The sequence below is a fragment of the Podarcis pityusensis genome (genome assembly GCF_964106645.2).
Source record: "Podarcis pityusensis genome assembly, chromosome: Z".
In the NCBI taxonomy this organism is placed as follows: domain Eukaryota; kingdom Metazoa; phylum Chordata; class Lepidosauria; order Squamata; family Lacertidae; genus Podarcis; species Podarcis pityusensis.
The window spans coordinates 7,498,711-7,525,722 of NC_138044.1; the positions used below are offsets into that span (position 1 = coordinate 7,498,711).

The 27,012-nt window shown below is 45.3% G+C and overlaps 1 protein-coding gene across 7 annotated transcripts in view; it reads left to right on the forward strand.

Moving 5' to 3' along the window:
• The window catches only part of ASTN2 (astrotactin 2), a 704,920-nt gene that overhangs the window by 651,753 nt on the left and 26,155 nt on the right, over positions 1 to 27,012 (forward strand). For all 7 annotated transcript variants that reach the window (XM_080990791.1, XM_080990792.1, XM_080990793.1 and 4 more), the window contains one exon: positions 9,156 to 9,297. In XM_080990791.1, the coding sequence (XP_080846917.1) occupies positions 9,156 to 9,297 (142 nt within the window). The remainder of the gene's footprint in view (positions 1 to 9,155; positions 9,298 to 27,012) is intronic.

A 27,012-nucleotide genomic window follows, 5' to 3' on the forward strand; every position in this document is an offset into this window, starting at 1 on the left:
GGTAATCAAACTGTGATTATTAGGAGAAATTCTCACTAAAATGCCGGAGAATTTTCATGAAACTATTTTGAAAATTTTAAAAAATCATTGCATGGATGTGCAAGCATGGAAATCTAAATGTAAAATAAGAAACTGGGGGAACCAGGTCGTTCCATCCCTCCTTAACAACCTGGCAGGGAAGATAACTTGATTGTGAAGTCTTGTTTTGTTTTTTAATCTGTCCCTGTTGGAGGGATACTTGTTAAATTTTTGTTGGTATAACTTGTTAAGAGTTTTCAGGGTTCAGCTTCTTCACCACAAAATCCCACACCAGATTTCAGGGAGTGGGGTGAGAGTAAAATTTGTGGGCCCAAAACTCACTGTCTGAAGAGGAGCCCTAGGAGCTGCTTTCCCCATCTGCAGAGTTCAGGTGGGGGCATGTGAAGTGTGTGTTTTTGTCCCACTTTCCTGTCCCCAAGTGTTGATAGACTGGTATGGGGGACAGGAGTTCTGTAATTCCCCACCCTACCCCACCACTGCACAGAGTGAACGATTTAATAGGACACAGGCATAACCTCCTTCATTTCTCATTGAAAAAGAATTCAGAGGAGCCTAACTATGTTGTCAATTGACCTGAGGATGTTCACTTGAAAATATAATTTTGGCCTAGATCTGGATTTAGCCCCTATGTTCAGTGCCCCAATGTGAACTCTTACTTTTCTTTTTAGGTAAAATTGAACATTTGGAGCATGCAGCATGTTAGCAATGTGTGGGGTTGGGTGCTTCTACCAGACAGTTGGGACGTTTGTTCATTGGTTCCTGCACTCTATTAATGAAGCAGACTCTTTCTTTCTTACAAAGGGATCTGAGAGGAAAACTACGCCTCCTGGCCTAAATCACACCTCAGCCAGGCCTCCAAAGCCTTGTTTTGTTTAAGCATATGTTGAAACAATCAGTTACAGCTATACACAGGTAGAGTTATAGCTTCGTTGTTGGTTGGTATGTCTGTGTATATACGTGTGTGTGTACACACACATACACACCCAATGTAAAACCATAAACTGTATGGTTTAGGTATGAATTAGAACTTTATAAAATGTGCTTTCTCATTTCTGTGTAACTGAAAGCAGGGATTAAACAGTAGGAAAAACTCACCGGAAAATTTTCCAAGGTAAAAAGCTTTTTGCAACTTTTCATTGTGCATTTGAGATGGTGAAGCATTTTTCCCATTTCCCTCTCCATTTAAATATTTTCCCCATGTCTTTAAATAAATCAATATAGGGTGCTCTGCGGGTGGGGGCCAGTCAGGAATGAGAAGACAGGAAACTGGAATTTAATAGGCAAAGAAAGGAACGAAATGAAGTTTCTACAAACCCATCCCCCCCCCCCCCCCCCCAGCTTTCAGACCACCATGCATAAGGCACAGAGAAGAGAAATTTCCCTGTGTCTTTGGCATTCGGGAAGGCATCCCTAGAGCTCTCAACATTACTAGATGAGGCCCTGCTTTTCTCATCTCTTTGAAGGCCAGTTTTATGGAAAAAACAGAAATCTCTTTTTACTCCAAGGCAGGCAAAGCGACAAGGTTGGATAAAGCAGTGAAAGTGAGGAGCGAAATGCAGCCTGTGTGGGTTACAGAAGGCCAGGAGTTGAAGGAGAAGGGCTGGGAGGCACGTGAGACTGCTCTCCCACTCCTGTTAGGCAACACTTAAGCAGTGCAGTCATACCTCGGGTTACAGCCGCTTCAGGTTGCATTTTTTCAGGTTGTGGACCACTGAAACCCGGAAGTACCGGAACTGGTTACTTCTGGGTTTTGGTGGTTGTGGATGCGCAGAAGCGCCGAATCGCAACCCGCGCACGCACAGACATGGGTTGCGAACACTGCGAGTTGCAAATGTGCATCCCGCACAGATCACGTTCGCAACCTGAGCATCCACCATATTGCTCAAATGACCACCAGTTAAATGGTCTGAGTGTCAGACAAGGATTGGGAATACCCAGGTTCAATTCATAAGGGAATAAAACAGGTGGGAGCCTGTGGCCCTCCAGATGTTGCTGGTGTGCAACTCCTACCACCCCTGACTGGCTGGGACTGATGGGATTTGGAGCCAAACAGCATATTGGATGGCCATCTGTCATAGATGCTTTTGTTGAATCATAGAATATTAGAATTGGAAGGGAGCCAAGGGCCACGTAGTCCAACCCCCTGCAATGCAGGAATCTCAACTATTGATCCAGAGAGTACAAGTCATTGCCTCCATTTTATTTTACAAAAATCTAATCATCCAGTGATTTTTCAAAAATATACATAACCTCTGCATATTCCATTGTAATATATGCCTTCTTAGTACTTCTATATCTAGAGCTGAATCTTTGGGGCTAGCAGGAGGCTGGAGGGTGTGCGGGAAAGGGGCTGTTGCTGCTGCGCTACTGCACTAATCAGCTGTTAGGCAGGGAGGCTGAGCAGCATAAACAAAGCCCCACTGCGCCTCCAGTCTCTTCAGGGCTTCCTCCACTCTCATTGACATGCTCTTTGGGTTCCAGGGAGGGTCTCCTTGCGGACCATGAGGACTCCCCCATTCTCTTTCACCAGTTCCTGGTGTGATACTATTTATTTATTTCCTGGTGCCAAGTGTATACACAGTCTCATGTGAGTAGAAAGTGCATAAGTGGAGGGATGCCTGTATAAAATTCATCTGCTCTCTCTGGCTCATACATTTTCAGAAGTGGAAAGAAAGACCAGGAAATAACCCTGACAAGAAGGCTTGCCCCACCTCCCAGTCACACTGATTGGGCCCTGATCACAGCCAAGAGCCCATTCTTGCTAACCCAAGTAGCACTTTGGCTTGTCTATCAAACTGCCATTTCCAATCGCCACCCTAGAAGCTCCACACTCCCTTAGAACCGCCTCTGCCTTGCTTGCAAAAATCAGGATTTTAAGGGACATACTGAAAAAGTATGATTGCTTTATGGTTTCCATGAATGTCTTGGGAGAAACGGGGCAGTTGATGGGTATGCTCTTAACCACATCCCCGTGACCCCATATGTCTAAATAGCTGATCATCCTGAATTGTCCAAAATCCAACCCACCCAAAAAACCTTGCATGGAAAAATGAGGCCAAAGAAAGTGGCATATTTCTTTGGGCTAGCAAGGTGATAATTGGATTAAAAAGAAATTGTCCACACCTGTTGAAGATTGATTACGCTGTCAGTTTTCTCTCTAGGAAATGGCTCCTATTTTCCTAGAGAAAAAGATTATGTTGCTTTAATTGTTTTGTTTTCTTTATTAATGACCAGTGTAAAGTTTTGTAAATAATAAAGACTCTGAGAAACAGAACCAATTGATGTTTATTCCTATAACAGGAATTTCACGAAGAGATAGTTGGAATGCTGCTGCTGCTGGTGCTGCTGCTGTAAAGAAGTAAAATATGCTGGAAATTTTTTCTGTAAAGAACACAGCTGCAGAAAGAAATGAAAATGCAAGAGTAGATGCTCACACACCAATAGTATAACTTTGCCGTCTATATTAATTTTATTTATAAAATTCATACCCTGTTTTTTCTTTTATTGCCACACCTGCAATTTAACTGGTTTGTTGGCAAATTCAAAGTGTCTCTGTCACAATTTTTTGATTTTCTATTCAATTTCTTGATTCAGACTTCCGGATCAGTTGTGATCACGTTCAGGTCGTGAGTTTGTCCAGTGAGCTTGTCAGGATGACTCAATCATAGAAAAGGGTGACAGGGGGAGTGAAGGCAACACAATACTCCTAAATTTCTTCATTTACCAACATTGAATATTGTAGCATCTGAAGGCAGCCCTGTTTAGGGAAGTTTTTAATGTTTGAAGTTTTATTCTGTTTTTAATGTTCTGTTGAAAGCCGCCCAGAGTGGCTGGGGAAATCCAGCCAGATGAGTGGGGTAGAAATAAATTATTATTATTATTATTATTATTATTATTATTATTCATTTGTTTTATGGATTCTTTTCCTGGCTTTTTGAGCAATTCTTTCTCATTTTAAATCAAGTCTTCCAGAAGTTCTAAGTTAAAAAAAAAATCTTTTGATATCTCAAGGGTTGTCACATTGAAGAGGGTAGGCTCTGGAGGGTAGGATTCAAACCAAAGGCTTCAAATTACAAGAATGGAAATTCCAATTAAACATCAGGGAGGAAAACATTCTGACTGTAAGAGCTGTTTGACAGAGGAACAGTCTCCTTCAGGAGGCTGTGGACTCTCCTTCCTTGGAGGTTTTTGAGCAGAGGTTGGATGGCCATCTGTCTTGGATGCTTTAGCTGAGAATCCTGCTGTGGTGTTTGCCCGTTCTTTTGAAAATGTCTGTACAGGGGAAGAGAAAGAGTTAATAGGTAGACCAATAGAAAAGCCGGAGGTGGAGCCTACCTGTTTATAAAAGGGCTTAGCCCAAGGTTTAGTTAGTTGGTTGGTTGGGAAAAGGCAGTTGGGAAACCAGTTGGCAGACAGATGGAAATAGAGAGACAGTTAATGCAGTTGGTTCTTGTGTGAGGGGAGGTAGAAGAGTTAGAGACAGAATAAAATAAGACTAAGAGGGAAAAGGGTAACAGCGTTTCGAATGCATTTAAAGTTTATTTGTGTTTGCAATAAACCACAATCTTCATTATTAACTTAAGAACCTGACTGAGACTAAGTGATTTACCGGGAAGGACCTGGTTGGTGGCAGCGGATTAGTGGTGTACGGGTCAATAATCCGTGAGACGACCGGGGGCTCCGTACGAACACCATACCTGCATTGCAGGGGTTTGGAGTACATGACTCTTGGGTCCCTTTCAACTCTACGATTCATATGAAGCTAGCCACTGTGACCCTAAAGTTTTGGTCCTGGTCAGTGACCGCCAGTCCATTCCCACAAATGTGTATGTAGTTTGGCTAAAATTGACAGGAAGTGGGGAAGAACCATGCCTGGAGCTCCTTGAGGATAGGTGGGGCAAAATGTAATAATTTAACAATAGCAGAGTTTGAATTTCCTCCTTGTAGGTTATTGTAGAATCATAGAAGTGTAGAGTTGGAAAAGCACCAAAGGATCATCTAGTCCAACCCCCTACAGTGATTCCTGCATTGGAAGGGGTTGGACTAGATGGCCCTTTGCATACCCCCTTCCAACTCTATTGTCTCCCCATTTTTGTTGGCTACAAAAACACCATACATTTAAAGCACATGACTTTCCCCAAAGACTCCTGGAAACTGTAGCTTGTTTAGGATGTTGGGAACTGTAGCTTTGTGAAGGGGTAAGCTACAGTTCCCAAGATTCTTTTTAGTGGGAGGGGATGTGCTTTAAATGTATGGTGTGTACACAGCCTTTGTGTGCACGTTCTATAAATTGACAACAGGCATCTCATTGCAGACTTGTCATCCAGAGCTGCAGCCTGGGAACTGAATTTTTGCAAGGTTCAAGGCAAGGTGGGCTAGTTTGAGCAAGCCACCAACCCCAGAATCCCCCCTCTCCAGTCTTAACACCTTGAGGTGGAAAACTGGGAGAAGGGAAGGGTGCATTGAACACACACCACATGTGACGTATTTTTATGGATCTCCTAAGGCCAGGTGTTTCCTGAGCAAAGAAAGAACCAAAGTGGGCAGGAGCAAAATGGAAACAATTCTTACTCACCTTCCTTTCCACTGCCTCCCTCCTTTGCACCTCACAAAGGGCTGTCATTTGGGGGAGGGAGAGGGGGCTGAAGTCCTAAGTGCCCCTCCCCCTTCCACCCTCCCAGTCCTCACCATTTATGCCTATTTGTGCCTCTTGACAATTCTGCTGTGTTTTCCTTTCCTTGAAGGAGAGGGAATTGAGAGCCCCCCCTCCTCCCCAATGCAGGTATGTGCCTGTTCTCCATTACAGCTCCATTGGGGCTGAAATATGATCATGCCTGTGTCAGACCTACCAATATATTTATTTATCCATATAGGCTTTTCTCCTTAAGTTCATTATGTCCAGAGGTTTTCAACCTTTTTGAGTCCACGGCTTCCTTGACCAACTATATTCTTTCTGTGGCACCCCTGTGGGGCTCAGGAGCCCAGTTATGTCACCCCTTGCCTGCAGAGCTGGCAGCCTCTCAGCCTTTTTCGAACACCCTCCCTTGTGGAGTGTTCCCTCAACCTCCTCTCCTCTCCCCTCTGCTTGGGAGTCCTCTGGGCAGCAGCTGCTGCTGCTGCCCCTGGTCTCTGAGCTGCCCCCTCTCACCCCAAAGAGAGGTGCCTCCTCACACTGCCCCACAAGGGCCTGGGGAGAGGATGCTCCAGCCTTAGTGACCTGATGGAGACTGGCCGAAGGTGAATGTGAGGCCTGCACCTCACCTTGGGAGGCAGCAGTAGTATCAGTGTGCACTGCCTGGTCTGCATGGTGGAAAGGCTCCCCTTCAGCACTGGGCACTCAGCTTCCAGGCACTCAGCTTCCAGGCAGGCCTTGCACACAGCAAGCACACAGCAAGCTGCCTGCCCTGCCCCTCTGGCCTCCCACTTGTCTGTCCATTCCTAACAGCAAGGGCTGGTGAACTGGCTTGCTGGGCTCCCTCGCCCACATGCTTGCTTATGCCGGCTGCCTCAGCTCCTGGCAACCAGCACCCCCTGGCCAGCCCCAGAGGCACCATTCGCCTGGGGAGCTTGTAGCCAGGGCTGCTGCAACAAACAGCTAAGCAAGCCTTTTGGAAGCAGAGACGTGAGAGGGCACCAGAAGAAGGAGGGAAGGAAAGAGGGACAGAGGCCAGTGTTGCCCGCAGCACCCCTGACCATCCTTCAAGGCACCCCAGGGTGCCACAGCACACTGTTTGAAAACCACTGTGTTAGGCAAAGGATCGCTTGCTATTACTGTTGTAGTAATAGTAGTAGTAGTAGTAGTTGCGGTCATCATGTTAATCTCACTGCTGCTTCTAAATTTCAAAATGAAGCAAAAAGCTAAAAAAAAAAAAATAGCGTATGGGAAAAAATAAGAAGAGGGAATTTCCCCCCAACCACCCTACTTCATTGGCAGGACTTAAGCTATGTATACACTCCTATTTGCTAGAGCAACTCCCACCACTGGTCCTTGAATTGGTCTACACACAAAGTTAGCCACAATCAACAAAGTATGTCTATCCTACTGTTTCTCATGAAAAAAACTGTGTTTTCATACCCTCTGACATTTCCCTGCCAAAAATAGGGACGTCCCATTCCAGAATGATAATTTTACTATTTACACATCTTACTGGGTTGCCCCCAAAGCTGCCCAGAGTGGCTGGGGCAATCCAGTAAGATGTGTGGGATATAAATAGTAAAATTATCACTCTGGAATGGGGCATCCCTATTTTCATCGGAAAAATGTTGGAGGGTATGCAACCTATCCTACACTTGAGTCAAGTTTAGTATTTAGGCCCAATATCAGCTCTCAGTGTCCTTGGGCATCTTCCAGGGCACCAGAGGTGCTGGCATCTGCCCTCTACCACCTCTGCCTAGCAGCAGCAAGCAAACTTAAATTTACCAGAATGCCCTGAAGCAATGCAGTTATCATGGCAGTCATCACCAGGTAATTTCCATGGCTAAGGTCCCACCAAGAAAATATTTGCCAAGAGTCCCCTCGAAACTGGAGCCAGTATCAATTTTCTAGACCACAGATGGAAAACCTGTGACCCTCCAGATGTTGTCAGGACTCCAGCTCCCATAAGCCTCAGTTGGCAAGGTCAGGGTTGATAGGAGTTGGAGTCCAGCAACATCCAGAGGATCACAGGCTCCCGCCACACAGTTCTAGAGGAATAAAGGCAACACATGCAACAATAGTGTCCAGCCTCAGTGCCCTTTCCTATTCACCAGGCATCACTTCAGGCCAATCACTTCTGCCACTCCCAAATTTTGGTCTAGACTTGCTTCTTGAAACTGCTGGAGCAAACAGTGGTGTGATGGAAACAGCATCGCAATGGTGCCATTTGGGGACTTGCAAGAGGCATTAAGATGACTAACTTTGCCTTTTGGTTTCTTTAGGGAAAGAATAAATGTTCTGTTTCTCCTCTGGCAGGAGAAATTTGTTACCCGCATGTGGCTTTTTATGAAAATAATGTTTGCATGTCCATGTTTTGTTTTGTTATTGCCACTGCCACCACCTGTAAAATCAGCTCCTGGCTTTATGGATTGCTGGTCTGTCGCACCAATAGGCTGGTTTGCGTGTTTTATACCAAAGACTTCGGCATTTCTTACGCACTTTTGAGTCTTTGATCAGGTTGAGAAGAAAGTAAAGAAAGGAGGATAGGCACAAGAGCCATTCTGCTTTTCGCTGTCAGAGCCAAAGCCTGACTCACAATAGATGTTCAGAGCTAAGGAATGAGTTTCTTGTTACTCCAGGATGCCCAAAATGCTGACTGTTCTCTCCCTCGACATGCAATCCTACTGTGCCACTAACATGTCCAGCTCTGGAAGCTGCCAATTTATATATGAAGCCGAAAGAACACAGGGCGTGATCCAGAAGTACTCCTGCATACACAAAAGTTATTTTTGACCATTTGCAAAGCCATGCAAAGGGGGGGGGGCTGGCTTGACAGTTGCTTTATATAAAATCCACTTTTCAACACTTATTTATGCAAACATGTGCCCCTCAACTGCTTTTTAAATTGTCTCAGGGCCGAGCTGAACCTTACTGATCTTCCATATCACATCTCCACTGAGTATTCATTCCTATTTATTTTTCAGGACGCACATAACATTGAAAGGAGCACTCTGCTTGCACTGTATTCCACTATTGTTCCCAAAAGTGGCTTTTACATTGTGTTAAAGTTAGAATATAATGCAGAACTTAACATTTAAGGAAAATGGAATAAACTATCATGTGAATGCAGCCTAAATCATCACTGGTAGGCTGCAGTACTCCAGGGTTCCTGGCAGGAAGTCTTTCCTAGCCTTAAGACAACACGTGTGCAAAGTGCACACACTACCACTCAGCTCATGCAAGTCATTTCCATAAATTCCAATCTGCAATGTATGGAAAAGTCCCTTGTATTGTCAGTCTTGAATCTGCTGCTCATGGGTTCAGTTGAGTGACCTCAGGTTCCAGAGTTACAGAAGATGGGGGAGTAAAACAAACCCAACAACAACCAATTCCTCACCACTTCCTCCACCACATGCATATGTTTTCTCTGTCAAGTAAATAAATGAATGTTTCTCAGGTGTTTCTTTTCTTTGGCCTGCAGGAGAGTCCTTGAGCTTTGCTGATGATTTGCTCTCTGGTCTTGGAGCTGCCTGTGTGGCTGCTGGAAGGAGCCATGGAGATATCCCTGACACAAGCCTCTACTCCGTCATTTTCAAGTGTCTGGAGCCTGATGGATTGTACAAGTAAGGAAGGAGATGTGGTGGAGTCGTGGGGCATGGGGAAAAGATCATCCAGTGTCTTGTGCACATTACTTCTCGCATTTCAAAGTCTGTATGGATTGGAGACTGCCCAACCCAACCTCAGTCTGTCCTTAGCCAGTCACCAGCTGTCTGTTTCTTACTGACAACTAGTTCAAGGGGTGGTGCTTCCTCTCAGCTTCCTCCTCCTTGTCCCAGCTTTGTAGAAGGGAGAAAGATGTGAACAAAAGCAAAATTAATTGCCTCTACCTCTAATGGACTCTGGCTCTGCCTGCCATTTCTCAGGCTCCACCTACTGTTGGCCTCCCTGCCTTCCGCCCTACCAGTCCCAATGGGCACCAGCAACCACTTTCTCTATGGCAGTAGCGACAAAGGGCTGAAGAGAAGCAACTGTCCTATTGTTCACTTTTCAAATTAGAAATGAACCACTTTCCCCCTCAAAATAAATTGAAAAGTGGTTTACAGTAAAATAGACTTAACCCTAAAACTATCAATGCAATTGTTCCCTTAGGTTCTTAATCCAATCACAGTCAAGTCAGCTCCTTGGTACTCCAGAGAGCTGCAGACTGTGAAATGGCCAGTGGTGGAGGAAAGCTTGTGATGATTGCAACTGAATATGTACAGAAAGCCAGTATAGGACTTACTATGTGACAATGATGGCAGCAAAGAAAGCTTACTTCTCTGTCACCATTGCATCTGCAGAATGCCAGCCATCATAAATCTTTTCTGTAATGAAGAGCCATTGAGTTAGGAGTTAAATACAAGGCTGGCCCAAGACATTTTGGCACCTGAGGAGAACCACAAATTGGGGCTCCCCTCTCCCTGCCGGGGAAGAAGGGATGAGTGAAAATCTAAATGAGGAAAATGGGAAGGGGGGGAATAGAGATCCTCCTCAGGATCTGCTGTCTTATGGATCCTGCCACCTGAGGCAGTTGCCACACCTTGCCTCATGGGTGGGTCAGCCCTGGTTAGATAATAAAGAGAGCCCTCAAAGAGCCAAGGGACCAGTTTGCATTGCATTATGCAAATAAAAACCACTCATATCCTTTCTAAATTTAATGCCACAGATTGGGCAGATTCAAAGATGGATATAGGCACCTAACACCATCTGAGTGTGTTGATTTGGATACTTTCTTAATGTATCCTCCAAGCAGCTTGCTCATGGTATGGCATGGAAACAGCCCTGGTCATAGACGATTTACACCAGTAAATGAATGTGGGGTATGTGACCCTGTTGTTTCGAATGGAGCTCTTAGTGACCTTTGATACCATTGACTGTGGCATCCTTCTGGGCTGTCTTGTTAGTTTGGATCAGGGAAGCACCAGTTTTTGTTGGCTGTGGTCTCTCCTGAGAGAATGGACCCAGTATGTGGTGCTGGGGGGACTTCAGTTCCACCTCAAATCACTCCTGTCCTTCAACCAAAATTGCTAAAATGCACCTGCCAAGTTTGCAGCCTGCAACCTGGGGATGGATTTCAGCTCAGTAGTGCCTTGGGTGCTAAGGTCAAAAGCTTTGTCAGTTTGGACAATCCTCTCACTAAAATGGGTTACCTCCCCGTTGGAGTCTGTGCGTCTTTGAATGCTTGGAATCCCAAGTGGGGAAAATGCTGTAGTGCTCAGGTCCTACTTTCAGGCTCGCAAGAAGCATCTGTTTGGCCACTGTGAGAACAGGATGCTGGACTAGATGGGCCACTGGTCTGATCTAGCAGGACACTTCTGATGTTTGGAAAACAAGTCCAGGAATCTAGGTGTCCAGAGATATGCCCCCCTGCATTAGCCTTCTGCTATGACTATCATTTTTCTTACAACTTGCCTGGTAAAATATTGGGGGCGGGGGTTGATGGAAGAGAAGAGTGCTTTAATTTGCCTGAGATTTAAGACATGAAGCACAGAATGAAACATTAGACTGGAAAGATGTTTGGAAGGGGTGGGGGACAACCCTGGAAAACAATAGGAGAATATCAGAGCAGCCTCGGATAATTAAAACCCATTGTTGGAACGAATAATTCTCCCCCCTGCTTGGAACCGCAAAGGCAATTAAACCTGTGAACTGGCAAATCTACCACCGCTGGCAAACTTTTCAGGCTTTGTTAATACTTTCCTTCTGCACCTCTAGCCAACTCCACAACCATTGGCTCCCACCAGCACCACTCTCAGGCCTCCCCCACAAACTCTATTACATATGTTGACATGATCTTTAAAAAGGAAATGGCTTTATTACACTTTGGTTTACGAGGCACGGCAGCTCTAACGCGTGCTTGCCATTTAATAATTTTTAATGTTTCCTTTTTAAAAAGGCGTGTGTGTGTGTACGCACGCGCGCACACACACACACACACACACAACCCTTCTGATTGTATATATTAAGAGTCAGGCTGTTCTGAAAAGGTGCCCAGCATGAATGTGGAAAACACAGCACAACCTGGCAGTGATTTGCTTCTAGTAAATTGTTCAGTCGCTATCAGTTGCTTCATACCCTCCAACATTTCTCTGATGAAAATAGGGACATCCCATTCCATAACGATAATTTTACTACAGGGGGCAGCAAACTTTTCCAGCAGTCCACTGTTCCTCAGACCTTGTGGGGGGCCAAACTATATTTTGGGGTTTTTTTGGGGGGGGGATGAACGAATTCCTATGCCTCACAAATAACCCAGAGATGCATTTTAAATAAAAGGACACATTCTACTCATGTAAAAACACGCTGATTCCCGGACCATCTGCGGGGCAGATTTAGAAGGTGATTGGGCCGCATCCGGCCCACGGGCCTTAGTTTGCCTACCCATGTTTTACTACTTATACCGCACACATCTTACAGAGTTGCCCCAGCCACTCTGGGCAGCTTCCAACATATATAAAAACATAATTAAGCATTAAGCATTAAAAAAACAAACCCTTCCCTATATAGGATTGCCATCAGACACCTCGGGAGTCAAATAACTCCATACCCTCCAACATTTCTCCAATGAAAATAGGGACATCCTAAGGAAAAGCAGGACATTCCAGGATCAAATCAGAAATCAGGATGGCTTCTCTAAATCAAGGGTGTCCCTGGGAATTAGGGGCACTTGGAGGGTCTGTTGCTGACTCCTCAGTTGCCAGTGGTATAAGAAAAGGAGGGGGAGGAGGAAGAGGTGGAGTTGTTTCCTTTCCCCTCCCAAATACATTGAAAGGAAGCAGCATAGTATAAGCTTGCCCTTTATGATACATGTGGCATGAGAATTAATTCCCCCCTGTTGGAACTATTTATTTGTTAACTCTATCCATATATATCACTCAGCAACAATGTTCTTAGGGCAGATAACAACAACATTTTTAAATTCCATAAACAGAATACAGAAGGGAGATAGAAACAATTTCAGCCTGAGGGCCACATTTCCTTCTGGGGGCCACTTGTCAGTGGTGAGGCAATAGTGAGCAGAAAAGTGGGTGGAGCAACAAATGGAAATGTTACGTGTTTGTGTGTGTGTTCCAATCTATTATAGATATCTAGTTTTCTTTAAATCTATCAGTCTGCATGGTGCATTATCTGTCAGAATAATACAAACTATACTAGGGTAAATTGTGCCACTGGAGCTTATCCCTGTTCCAAACTCTGTTCAGACTGAGCTGGCCCAAGCCTGGCAGATGGAAAATAGTTTTGCTTACCGTGTCCTTTTTGCCAGTGTAACTTTCACTGGGTTGCTAAGTCATGTGACAGAGCTGAACGGAATTTGGAATAGGGGCCTGCCTCCCTTGCTCCATCCTGCCCCCACCACACCCCTGGAACTTTTCAGCTATGAGTCTTGGGGACCTGCTTACTGCCTTGCAGGCCTATTCCACCTGGGTGGAGGGCATAGGAGGGTGGGGCCAGACTGATTGCAGCTACGAAAGCTGAGGTGACTTAACAAACTTTTAGGTTGGGGCATTGCTTAGCTGGTTTCGGTTTGTTATTATTGCCCCAGTTGTTTTCTTGACCGGGCAGGAAGAAGATGATCTGAAAGTGGGGGGTATTGACATCAGTCCCTTGTCATGGTCAGATCACTTCCTTTTGAGATTTAGACTTTCCGCAGCTTATCCCTACTGGAGGGGTAGGGGACCTGTTCTGATGGTCCATCTTTGGAGGCTGATGGATTGAGGGGGCTTCCAGATGATTCTGGAATCTGGGGAATTTTCTGGCTGAAATGACTTGTGGTTCTGCCAAGACCCTGGCTGACTCAGGCCATTGACATGATCGTCCCATATATATAGATATAGAGATATATATTATTATTTTATTAAATCTCCTAAAATATTCCAAAACATTTATCGTCATATACATTTTTTTCAGCACAAAATTCTTCTTGACTGGCCTCCCCTCCTTTCCTGATGTATGTTTGTTGCTTCTTTTTATTAGCTGTTTTACAATACATATTTTGTATTATCTAAACTTCACTATCATTAGTTCTTTCAGTAATCCACTACTTCTATTTCAAATCCTGCCCGCAACTTCATGTATGGGTGATGCATTGATAGACAATCCATCAATGGTCTCCATTCTTCCTTAAACACTTTGTCATTATTCAGGTAGATAGCCGTGTTTGTCTGATGCAGTCGAAATATATAAAAATATATAAAAAATGTTCAGCGGCACCTTAGAGACCAACTAAGTTTGTTCTGGGTATAAGCTTTTGAGTGTATCTGAAGAAGTGTGTATCTGAAGAAGTGTGCGTGCACACGAAAGCTTATACCCAGAACAAACCTAGTTGGTCTCTAAGGTGCTACTGGAAAATTTATATATATATATATATATATATATATATATATATATATATATATTTCGACTTTGTCATTATGTCCTCTTAATTTGGCAGTTAATTTTGCCATTTCAGCATGAGTCCATCAGTTTCATAAGCCATTTCCCCTTCGTTGATAATCCTTCCTATTTCCACCTCTGTGCATATAAAGCTCTAGCTGCTGTTGTTGGGTACATAAATAAATTGTCAGCTTTTTTGGACTTCTGTCCCCATTATTCCTGGCAAAAAGGATCCTTTTTGATTCATTATATATCATTTCCCCAAATCCCTTCACCTTTTCACAGGAACACCACAATTGTTGAACTTCTTCATCAACACAGAGTGTGTGCAGCCAATGGGGCTCAAAATATGTTAGACAACCAATTATCTCCTGGGCACCTTCGAAGGTGTCCTAAGAACATAGGTACACAGTAAGAGCCCTGCTGGATCAGCCTAGTGGCCCCTCATAGTTCTGCATCCTGTTATCACAGTGGCCAACCAGACGCCTCTGGAAAACTCACAAACAAGACCTGAGTGCAAAAGCTCTCTGCCCACTTGTGACTCCCAGCAACTGATATTTAGAGGCAGGCCACCTCTGACAGTGGAGATAGAAGATAGCCATAACGGCTAGTAGCCACTGGCGGAGGAAGAGGAGTGGGGGGGAGCGCACCACCCCTGGCAGCGCAATCCCGGTAGGGTGCCATCGCGGTTGCCACCCCACCTTGACTGGGCACCCCGCCCCTGCAGGCAGCGTGTCCCACCCCCAAAATGCATGCCACGCCCCTGGGGGCAGTGTGCCACACCCCCAGGACATGTGCCAGCCCTGCCCCCACCTCTTCTCTGCCACTGCTAGTAGCCACTGATAGCCATACCCTTCTCTTTCATTCCTGTATGTGCCCTTTTTTCTTCCTCTGACGGCAGTCCTCCCTTCATGGATGATGCTGAAAAGCTAAATGTGTCCAAAGGGAATGATTTTATGCCAAATGTTCTTGTTATCACTGGCAACATCAAATCACAAGCAAAACACTTCAGAGTAATCTTAGTGTTACCATGAGCCAAATGGCCAAGAAGCCGGTGTGGAGGCAGCCGTAAAAGGAATATCTTTAAAACCATTTGGCATGTTCTCTGCTGTGCTCTGTGATGACAACAACTGGTATAAAAGAATGTCAGTTTCCCAGTTCAGGAAGGCTGGAGCTTGGAGCTGGGGTGAGAGATGTCTCTTCAGTAATGAAGCAACCCAGACTGAGAGCTAGTTCAGGAACTCCACCTTTCATGGCTTTGGGTCAGCCCTTGATCCAAGCAGATGTTTCCATGCACCTCCCCTTCCTCCCAAACAGCCTCACAGGCAACTAGCTGGGCACTTGGGCTGCTGCTCACTGTTTCCTCTGCTTCTGTAGCCTTGGGGGAGATGAGGGGAGGGGTCTGAGAACCAGCCATGAACTCAGGCAGCTTTTGTGGAGGTGTCCAGCCCTGGGGTTGGGATGTTTGGATCTGATGGCTTCTCAAGGTCATTGACAACATGGAGATCTGCTGAAGGGTTCTGCTCTCCTTCCTCCTCTAAGGAGGAGACCTCGGGTTCAAGGACAGGGTTCAATACTGACATAGATATGGATATCTAAATACATGAAGCTGCATTATAGTGTCAGGGCATTCAGTTCATCCTTTGTAGTATTATCTACACCAGACTACAATTCCCATCATCCTGAACCTCTGGCTGTGCTGTCTGTGATTGGAATTGGTGCCTAGCACCATCTGGGAGCTTGAGGAAATGCCAAGATTTGCAGGGTGAACCTAAGAGTGTTTGGGAGGCAGCTTCAAAACAGCCAAATGTGGACTAATCATCCTCACTGACCACAAAATGCCAACTAATGGTTGGGGGAGGATGGGATAGAGAACTGAATGAGAAGGTGAACTGAATGTGGTATCCTGGAAGATATTGCTGCAGCTGCACTTGTCTGTTTAAATGTGCTTAACACACACACACACACACACACACACACACATTTGTTCTTTTTTTACCTTTTTTTGGAACATTGCAATAAGCACATAGCCACCTGCCCTAGCAAATTACCTCTAGCAGAGGACCAACATTAGTCACACTCAGATTTGACCCATTTAAATTAATGCACATGGCTAACTTAGGTCACTTAATTTCAGTGGGTCTACCTTAAGTAAAACCTAGTTGGCTATAATCCAGATACCTTTTTGGTTCTCACTGGTTGATAAGTATGCTGCCTTTGAGTGCACTGATTTATTTGTCCTGCCTGCAGAATAGTGGAATAGTAGGGGTACATAAGATATCTGGAGGCAATAGTGAGAGGAAGTGAGGGAGCAGGAACTGAGGAAAAGGAGCATGCTGGCGTCAGGATCAAACAGATGTGTGCAGTCCTAAAAATGAGTAGCCTTCTCAAGACATCCTGAAGGCCTCTCCACTCCCAGAGGTGCTTTGATGTTAGTTCTGTTGCAGCAAAACCCACAGCACCCAAAAAAGCTTATAGTTGATGCTGCCTTCACCTCTCAAAAGTGTCACCCTCCCCAAAAGCATCAATGGATGACAGTTCCAGTGGCTGTCCAAAATCTGTCCAAAATACAGCCCATAAACATTCACACACATACAGAGAGAGAGAGAGCTTCATATCAGACACAGTTGAAAAGGAAGCATAGGTTCCTCCAGTTTCCCAACACTTCAAAAGTGACAACAGCCTAAGCTGTGGAACGTGAGGCCAGCGCTGTGCTCTGAACCTCTGCAAACATCTCAGAAACAAAGGCTCAAGAGGTGTGTTTTTGTTTTGGCCTCTCTCTCATTTCCTCCCTATTCCCAAATGACTTCCCCATTGCTTATTTGCTTCCACCACTTGCTTCCACCAGTAAGGAAAAGAGAAACACATACTCTACCTTTCACCAGAGCCCTTCCTTTTCCCTCAGGAAACTTTTTTTTCCCCCTCAGGAGACTTTTGTTTTGCAGCCACCTCTCAGGCATGCTGGACTGTATTGTCCTGTGCCCCAAACCCAGCCTGAATTTGAATAATACGATCTAAAGTCAGAAGGGGGTTGCTTCAGAAACTTATGTGGACCTAGGGTCCATTTGAATCGTCCTGCTTCGACTTACCTCAAGTAATTAGTCTGCACAACTGACTGACTCTTTCCCTCTTCCCTTCCCTTGCCTTCCCCAAGCCTATTTCCTTCCTCAGATCAAAGCTGGGCTTGAGGTTCTGAAAACAAACAAACAGAGGCTGATTGATTTCTCTACTTTTTTAGACTCTATCATCTTAAAGAAATAAACAAAAACATTATTCTCTTCCCCTTCCCCATGCTTTCACTCTCTCTTATGAAAAAGCAGTTTGGCAAAAATATGTTTTCTTTCATATTGGAGCTGTCTTACCTGTAGATTAGGGCTTGGAGAACCTGTGTCCCTCAATATGACTACATATTCCAGCATCCCTGAACATTGGTTGGCTGGGGCTCATGGGAGTTGTAGCCCAGTAACATAATGGAGAGAAACAGGTTCCTCCAGAGCTGCTGCATCAATTACTACTAGCCAGATAGGCTGTGTTCCATCTGCACTGTCAGAGGCAGCATGTGTCGAGTATCAGCTAGGGAAGAGGAGATCACACAGATAACGTGTAACTGGAATGGAAGTCTAACAGTGCAATGCTATGCATACCCACTCATGACCTTATGCACCATTCTTTCCCACTCTTCAGATGGTTTAATTTTACTTGCTTCAAAATGTGGCAAGCCAGACCTGCAGAATTTGAGCTTATTCTGCTCACTGAGGGCCTGGACCCTCCCTCCCTCCTCTATTTTCAATTGCAGTTTCTTTGGAAGTGGGGGAACCTCTGAGAGGGGATGAGCTGTAGAGGGGATGCTGCTTTGCCTGCAGAAGGTCTGAGGTTCAATCCATGACATCTCCAGGTTGGACTCCTGTGAAACCCTGGAGAGTTGTTGCCAGTCAGCATAGATATTACTGAACTAGATGCACCCAGCAATCTGACTCAGCTTCCTATGTAACTGTAAGCTTGCTAACAGTATGCAGTAGTAAATTTATAGTAGTAGTAGTAGTAGTAGTAGTAAATTATTTGTACTTGGAGAGGTCCATAAACTGGGTCCCAGCATGCCAGTCCTTGGGCCTCCTTTAATGGAAGCAGTGGTCATTGTGTTGGGCAGCAGAGGCTTCTAAAGGCCTCTGTTCTGCTTAGCCCATTAATTGAGAGATGCCTGTGAACAAGCTAGCTAGGCTGTTGTCTACCTGGGATGAGAAATGGAGGCTCTTCCTGCAGAAAAGGCTCATAAAGGTCAGCTCCTTCTGGCTAAATCCTCGGGCCACCTGCTCTGCATTCAGAAAACTTCAATCCTTGCCACCTCTGGCTGAAAGAATTAGGTAACAGGTATTGTGGGGGGGAATCATTGCCAGAAAGCACTCCCTGCTAAGCAGTATTGGGGGGAGGGGCTAAAAGAGATTAGAAGAACAGATAGTACCCCAGTTCCTGCTCTCTCTTCCGATTCCTTGCCATATTACCCCAGTGCTCCACACTCCTTTTCCAAATCAATTTCAGTATTTTGGAGTTGGAACAAAAAAGATATCAGGGTATTTAGCATGGTAGGTTGAGGTTGAAGGCTGTATAAGCCAAGGAAGAGCAGTAATGTCTACACTGACTGGCCAACAGCTCTCCAGGATTTCAGACAAGGAAGTCTTTCTCAGCCCTACCTGGAGATGTTGGGACCTTCCTCAGACAGATGCTGTGCCCATGAGCCCCAGCCCACCATGTGCATAAGCGAGCTGCCCTATACCAGGAGAGGCTGTTCTTTTCCACTCACTTCCTTCTAAACAATGCACTTCTGTGAGTTGTCAGCCTGATGAACCTACTTCAGTGTTCCTAGAACTGGAGCCATAAACTGGATGCCGAGAGAATGGAGTTGGGATTTTTTTTTGCAGGAGAGGGAGATGTCATGCCCCACTCCATCTCTTTCTGCAACCCACTCCTCTCCTTCCAACAATACAGGCGGAAGAGAAGTGTCAGTTGCCACAGAGTTCCTGCTTCAAGACTACATTAGCTGTAGGTTAGATTAAATCCCAGCATTTTGCTTTATTTACATTCCTGCACGACCTTCCTAATTTCTGGTGCTTCTGCCAAGCGCTGGCCTACATATTACTGGAAATAATGCAGAAGCTATCTCATGGGAGACCTCAGTCCTTCAACCTCCTGCTGCACATTTCTCTGTGCTGGGCCAGGTTGGCTACTTCACTGTGGAGCTGACCTGCCCCACTGTGCAAGCATTTCTAAGAGGCACTGCTGGGGGAAGGTGTGATCATACAGTCATGCATCATTACCTCCAGGAGACAATATCTTGGAAGCCTTCACTGCCTTGGCCAGTGCCGTTTTGCTCCTTTGCAGGCAGCAGAGAAAAGGAAGGTTGTGTTGTTTGGATGGCAGTGGGCTAGGAGATCTCAAAAAGGAAATGCACTGTGTTGTACTCTAGCAGGCTTAAGTTACAGAGCATTTGGAGGATCTGTTAGATGGTAAGAACAGTTTGCCCATGGAAACAGTTCCTGAAGGCAGCCAGGCTCCCTCACTTTGCTGATGTTATCTGGGCAGAGATTAGCAGCCATTGGTTGGCAATGCTGTCTCTCTGGAATCCTTTCATTGAGCAAAATGCTGGACTGCATGGCCTTTCATGACCCCTTCGAGCTCTGAGATTTCGTGCACATTGGCAAACATGCATTTACTCCACATCAGGAGTGGGGAACTTTCTCCCCACAGGCCAACTTTGGCAAGTGGTTCTGCCCACCCACCAGTTACCTGGTGTCATTGTGACATCAGGGGAACAACTTCAAAGCAGCTTGCTATCGCCACTTTGTGAGCCTCCATTTGCATTCAAACCACACCTGCATGGCTCACAGTAAGCCCCTTTAAAGGTGCACTGTCAGTGCCAAACAGTGCTGTTATGGCTATTGGGTGGTTGCTCAAGAGCGATCAGGCAAGATGCCTCACTGGTCTTTTCAAAAGCTTTATTATTGGTGCTAAAACCTTTACAATGCAAAACACCTCTGTTCCATGTCTTGCTCACTCACTAGCAGAATCTGAGAGTGGGCGGTCCTTAAATTTTCCCCAGCTGAGTAGTTTCTTGACCCCCAGCCAACGCCTCCCCTCTCTGCGTGAAAGCCTACTGCACAAGGAAGGCTTGGGTAAAGGGGGACCTCCCTCCTCCCCGCTTTGCTCAGGCAAGGTGACCTGGCACTGCCTTGCATCCTCCGAGCCCTGCAGCTATTCCCCACTAGAGGCGTGGCTTCCTTCCTCCGCTGAGGAAGTGCTGCTTCCCACGATTTTTGAAGGCTCTCTGTAAGCCATCTGCCTTTCCCCCTCTCGCCTCTGATCCGATGGCAGTTCCCTGACAAGTGCTCATATCAAGCCCCCGTGGCTACACTAGAGAATTCTTGATGACACCTAATGCAGCAGATCCCAGTGTGACTCCCTGTCTGTGCTGATCAAGGTACTTCACTTGCAGGGGAACAATGAGAAGCTCACTTTAAGCTCCCACTTTAAGTCCTACACCTAGTGTCATGTATGAGGTCAGGTGTAGACAGGTGGGAAGGGGGAAATAGCTTTGTGGGCCAAACAGGAACCCATGTTGGGCCTAATTACACCAGCAAGCTGGAGGTTTTCACTATACACAGCCATCAAGTTGGGCCAGATAAAGAGAACAAACCAAGAGCCCAGAAAGACTCTCTTTGCTCAGTCCCCTCATGCAGGAAACTTTCTACCACCCTGTTCTATGGACCAGGACTGAATCCTGGAGATCCAAAACTTTGTAGTATGTATGGTCCGTCAGAACTTTCAAGATTGTCCCCTTGCCATTCATTGCTGTCATAGGCTCCCAAGCTAAGTTCATTGGCAGTCAGGGCAACCATTGATCTTAACGGCTGCTGTAAGCCAATCCTGATCACACCCAGCCCTTTCAGAACTCTCAGTCACCACCATCCTTCCTGTCTCTGCTTTGTACCACCAAGTTTTCCTGGCTGGCTGGAACGTGACCTTGAACTCCGGCTTGTCTGAATGAAGATGTGTATATGTGTGAGCATGAAAGCTGACCTACAGTACAAATGTATGTGTGTTGCTCTGCCCATTTCGGCCTCAAGCCCTGCCCACCACTGGACCTTGAAAGGTTGCCCGGAATGTCGCCCTCAGACAGAAAGAGGCTTCCCATCCCCTGATGTATTTTTCATAGTAGGGCCATTCCTGAATGTCTCTTGTAGCCCTGTCTCCAATTCTTAGAGTAGGAAAAGAAGCTGAACTTTTAAAGTTCCCTTTCTTCTTCCTGCTCCCCACAACACACTTGGACTTGGACTTTTCCTTACAACATCACAAATGAAATAACATTCTTTGCATGTTTGTTACGAAGCTTGTAGAATTCTCCACCCAGCCCCCAGCCATGTCCAAAGTGTGGATGTGTGTGTTGCCTTGGTCTGATGCAGGAGGACAGGGAAAGCAAGTGAGATATGATTTTGGCTTTGAACTAAAGTGGGGAGGACAAATTAGCTGAGACATTTAGATATATTCCAGCCAAGGAGAAGAGAAAATTGCTGATTGTCTTCCCTTTCTGCGAAATGTTAGCCGTTCTGTCTGTTGATAGTTTAATAACCCTTCATTAGTCATTAACCCTCCATCAGAGGTAGAACAACTCACTGGTTTTATCTCAATTCCTTTTTTTCCCCTATGCCTCCTCCATGTCCAGCAAGCTAATGTAATTAAACAAAACATTTCCTTAATCTTATATCTATCCAAGAGAGTGGAGGGAGGGAGATATCTAAGTCAGAGGCAGCAAAAGCTGTTGGTGATTTCACTTTCTGCATAACCCATAAGTGTTCATTCCATAGCATCCTCCTTAGTGAAGGAGTATTTATTGATGTGTGGCAACCTTATTCCCATTCCTGCTAAGGCTAAAGTGGCAGGATTCCCTCCCCCTGTCCCATGGAGTAGAGTTGATGTAGTTTGAATTTTTCATTTTTCCAGCGTTTAGTTCTTCCTGTTGTGAGGAAAAGCAAATGGTGAGAAATGTACCCATGGATTCGGCTGTGCTGGCCAGCATATTAAAAAAAGGCACAACATTGTTTTTCTGCTCAAAGTTGTGAACTCTGTAGCGCAAACCCACAAGAGGGCAGTGTCATAGAAGCTGTGAGAACACGGCTAAGTCCCCTCCTCCTTTGTAAAATATGAATACACAGCTGCTTTACACTATCAGATCACTGGCACATTTAGTTTAGTGCTAAATGAACCTGGCATCTTCTGCTTGCAAAGCTATGTGCTCTACTATTGAGCTGGAATGGGCAACACCAGCAACTTCAGTTTTTCATTTTTCCAGTCTTGAGTTCAGTTCTCCATATTTCCACATCAATTGCATTTTTCTTATAAAAAAGATCCTCAAGAAAATTCATCAGCAGTTTAGTGTGAATTTCTCCAAATATACACATTTCTGTATGCAATTTTGCCTAATATACAACTTTTCTTGTGCAAAGCAATTTCCTCTAATGTAATGCACTTTGGTATGTTATTTTCCCTAATACGATGTATTAAATTTATGCCCCAGCCTTCCTCCTAAAAGGAGCATAGCACAGCAAGCAACAAGTGTTAAAACAATAAAACATGTTAAGAACAATCTCAGTACAAATGCAGACTGGGAAAGTTCTCAGTTTAGATGGCTTGTTGGAAGAGGAAGGTGATCAGTAATATATGCATTTATAAGTGCACTTCACCTGAATCTGTGTGCATTTCTTGGCTGAATGCCAGCTGAACGCCAGCTCCCTCGGCCTATAAAGCGAGCTGGCGTTTGTCCACAGACAGTTTTTTCTGGGTCATGTGGCCAGCATGACTAAGCCGCTTCTGGCAAAACCAGAGCAGCGCATGGAAATGCCGTTTACCTTCCTGCTGGAGCAATACCTATTTATCTACTTGCACTTTTGAGCATGCTTTCGAACTGCTAGGTTGGCAGGAGCTGGGACCGAGCAACGGGAGCTCACCCCGTCGCGGGGATTCGAGCTGCTGACCTTCCAATCGGGGATTCGAGCTGCCGACCTTCCAATCGGCAAGCCCTAGGCTCAGTGGTTTAGACCACAACACCAATTTATGTATGTTCCCTCTTCTGCCCATGCCCCACCTCCTTAGAAGATGCAGGGGGAGGGGGAACAACAATATTTGCCTTCAGGCTCCTCTAGGTGACCTGTTTATTGACCACACATCCTGATTTGCTTACACAAAGCTTATACGGAGCTCAGTGGCGTAGCGTGGGTTGTCAGCACCCGGGGCAAGGCAAGTAATTTGCGCCCCCTAACCCGTGGATTTTAGCAGGGGGCAGAGAGCTGTGAGTGCGAGTGCGCCCCCCAGATGTTGCGCCCGGTGCGGCCGACCCCCCTGCACCCCCCACGCTACGCCACTGATGGAGCTTAGATGACATCCAGTCCTCACAGAGTCTTTGTTTCCGCTTAGTTTGAAGGGAGGTTATATGACCATGAGCAGTCATCCTGGTGGTCATGCACCTTCCAATTAAGCATTGGTTCATCCCAACTTCTCAGTGCATGCTCCCTCTCTTTCCTAACTTCTTTGTTGTTGTTGTTAAAGTGATTTTGTTTTGCTAATTCTCTTCAGTTGTGCAAACCTACATTTCTGTCATGTGTTTGAATCCCTCCAGCAAAATACTTGCAACCTGGGAAAAACCTTCATCAGTTTCCGAATGCAAAATCCTCCTGGATTACTCTGGCCATTATTATTGATACATTCTTGTTGTTGTTGTTCTTGTTGTTGAAGTGTGTCGTCTTGTGATGCAGAAAACACAGAACAAAGAAACACACTTATTTTTCTAAGCAGGCCTTGAATGAACACTTTTACAGATCCCTTTCCCTGAGCAAAGCAGAGCCTGCAAGCCTAGGCTCTGAGGTGGTCCAAAGCAGCTCTCCCAGGACAAGGTTACAGCTTGAGCTCACTTGACCCAAGAATCAGTTATCTGTATTAAAGGACCTCCTCACTGACACCTGCAGTATGTGCTATTTTTGCCCTGCAGGGTTTTGTTTTTTGCAGCAACTGAAAAACAAAAGCCACAAGCAGAAGAAGTGCCATTTCTGTTCTGTCTCCAGAAGGGTGCTCTTGCTTACTTCCCCCCAGCCTGCTTTTCCCCCTTTTCCCTTTTCTAACTGAAAAAAGACCTCCATTTTCCATCTAATCTCCCATTTACGCAAAACATTACGCCTTTGCGGCCCCTTCGTTCCCACTCGCTTCCAAGTCCAGCTGCTACCGCCGCTTATCAAGCTTTGATAGCAACCCTTGGACCCATCCCAGCTGCGCAAGGCATTCTTACAACTCAAGGTTTTTGAGACCCAATGTTTCCACCACAGTTATCGTGGGGGTGATGCTGCCGTGCCAGCGGCCCCAGCACAGGGCTGATAGGGAAGCGGATGGTGGGCATCGCATCTCAACAACAACCCCTTCCAGGGGGAATTTGGCTCAATCTCCTGAGACCACCCAATGGGTTTTCTCCCACGACTGAGCAATATGAGAACAGATGTTTCCTATGTCTACGGCTATCAGAGGGATGGTTAACAGGATGCGCCAAGGTTTAGATTGGCATCCCATGCTCAGCTGTATGTTTCTCGCTGAAATGCAGACAGAATCGAAAAATGGTTTCACATTGTGTTCATTTGGGAAGACACATAACAAGGAAGCATATGCAGGGAAAGGGCATAATTACAACCCCATTTGAACAATACGATACGATAATCTTTATTGTCATTGTCCCATACAGAACAACGAAATTGGGGAAAAAAATCTACATAAGACATTCAAAACCAACAAGCCTGCTATCCCAGCTATCCCAACCTGGTTAGCCCCCTAAAAACTCTGATACCCCATTTTTAAAATACAATACACTTCCATAGAGACTCCTTACATTGCGTTTAAAACCAAAATCGCATTTGGATAGAAACTGTTTCTCAGGCGGCTAGTCCTAGTCTTTATAACCCTGTACCTTCTTCCAGAAGGCAGAAGCTGAAAGAGATCATTTCCTGGGTGTGCACTATCCTGCTCTTCCATTGAGTCCTTACTTGGGAAGATGATATTCAAAACAGCATTCATGGTTGTGGAACAAATAATTAGGGATAATTAAGGGAGCATCCAGGATCAGTTGAAGTACTGATTTTTATTCTTTCTGCCTCTTGCAACTGTTTGGATTGCTATGAAACAAAATTATTTAATGTCTAGATTTTTGAGCTGTATTGGGTATTGAACTGGCAACCTCAAGGGAGCAAGAGCAGGAGGTTCAGCCTTGTGTGCCATTACCCAGCTCTGGGCAATGTGGGGGTGAGGTGGGAATGGCAGCCATATCAGCCAAGAAAGCAATAGGCCAGAAGGAGTCGAGTGATGCTTCCTGACCCATATAAATAATCCATTTGGCCACTGTAAGAACAGAATGCTGGACTAGAAAGGCTTCTTCTAATGGACTTCATTTGTTTTTCTGCCCACAAATAGGGGTGGAGAATTCCAAGAAGCCATTCACACACCATTCTGCCTTGCCATTGCACAAAGACAGAATCTGACACCAACCTCTCCCTTATCCACAGTGGCCTCTGAATTATACTGTCACATCCTTTCAGATAGTAAATTCAGCTTCATGTTGATTCGGCTGAACCAAGCTACCTGTACTGTTCCTGTAAGAAGCAATCAATTCATTTCCAATCTTCAAAGCTCAAGCTTCAGTTAAAAGAACTCTTCCTCCAGCCTTGCTGGAAAAAGACTTGTTCACATTTTCTGTGGGAAGCATCAGTGGCCATTAGTCAGGTTCACCCAGGTTTACTTTATTCAGCTGAGGACAGTCCCCAAAGCCTTAATTGCCCAGGAACTTGAAGCAAATCTCAGTTAAGACCCAGAGCACTCCATGATTGGCCAAGTGCCACTGAGCACTTCCACAGTAACATCTGTTCCCTCCCCTCAGAGACAGGATGTTTGGCTGCTTGGACAGCTGGGCTGGACCCAAAAAGACGTTCTTCTGCATTCAGCCTGGCACTGCCCAGCTGGAGGCATTGGTTCACTGCACAGCCAGGGGTGGTTTGGGGTTGCTGGGTGCTCTTCCGGAAGCTTCCAAGATTTTGCATTCCTTTCTCCATCCGACCATGTCACTTTGTTCTTTGGTTTTGCAATCAGTTAAGCTCTCATATTTTGTGGTGCTGCCACAAGAGGATGTTTTCTTGGTCAGAGGCGGCACATACTTCTGCCGGGATCATATCCCCCTGTGGGTTTCCCTTTTCTGTCTGTCTGGTTTCTGAGACTCCATTAAAAAAATCAAAATCAAACTATTTGTATAAATAGGAACCCTCCCATGTCGGGAGGTTGGGGAAAAGAATTCCTCAAACAAGAGACATTAGCATCCATACATAATAGTGTGCTTTTGTTGTTCAACCCATGAAATCTACAATGACAGAGGCAATCCAAGTATTCACATTCTTTGCCTATTCTATTTGAAACTAGGTCTTGGCTGAGTTTTCAACAGTTCAACTATTTAGCCTGAATTTGGTGGTATAGTTGTAGGGTTAAGGGGGAGCAGAACCACTTCCTCCCTTTTGCCATTTTGAGGGTGAGGCAAAAATCACAGGAGCTTCTTGCAGTACTCATCAGCTGACAACTGTCATTTTGTCTTTCCCAGAATGCCCCATTCCAATAAACATTATGGGGGAAAGAAAATGGCACCCGCCAGCCAATTAGAACTGTAAAGAGCTCTGGTGACCTTTCCCACCATCCCCCCAAATCACTGACATATCACCCTTCTCCCAGTTTTTTTGTTTTTTTAATAAGATATTTATTAGGATTTTTTTAAAGATATTACAATAAAAAATGAGAAAGAAAAAAAAAACAAAATACAAATGATTAAAAACACTCAGATTTTCCATTGCTTATTTTTCTTTAGC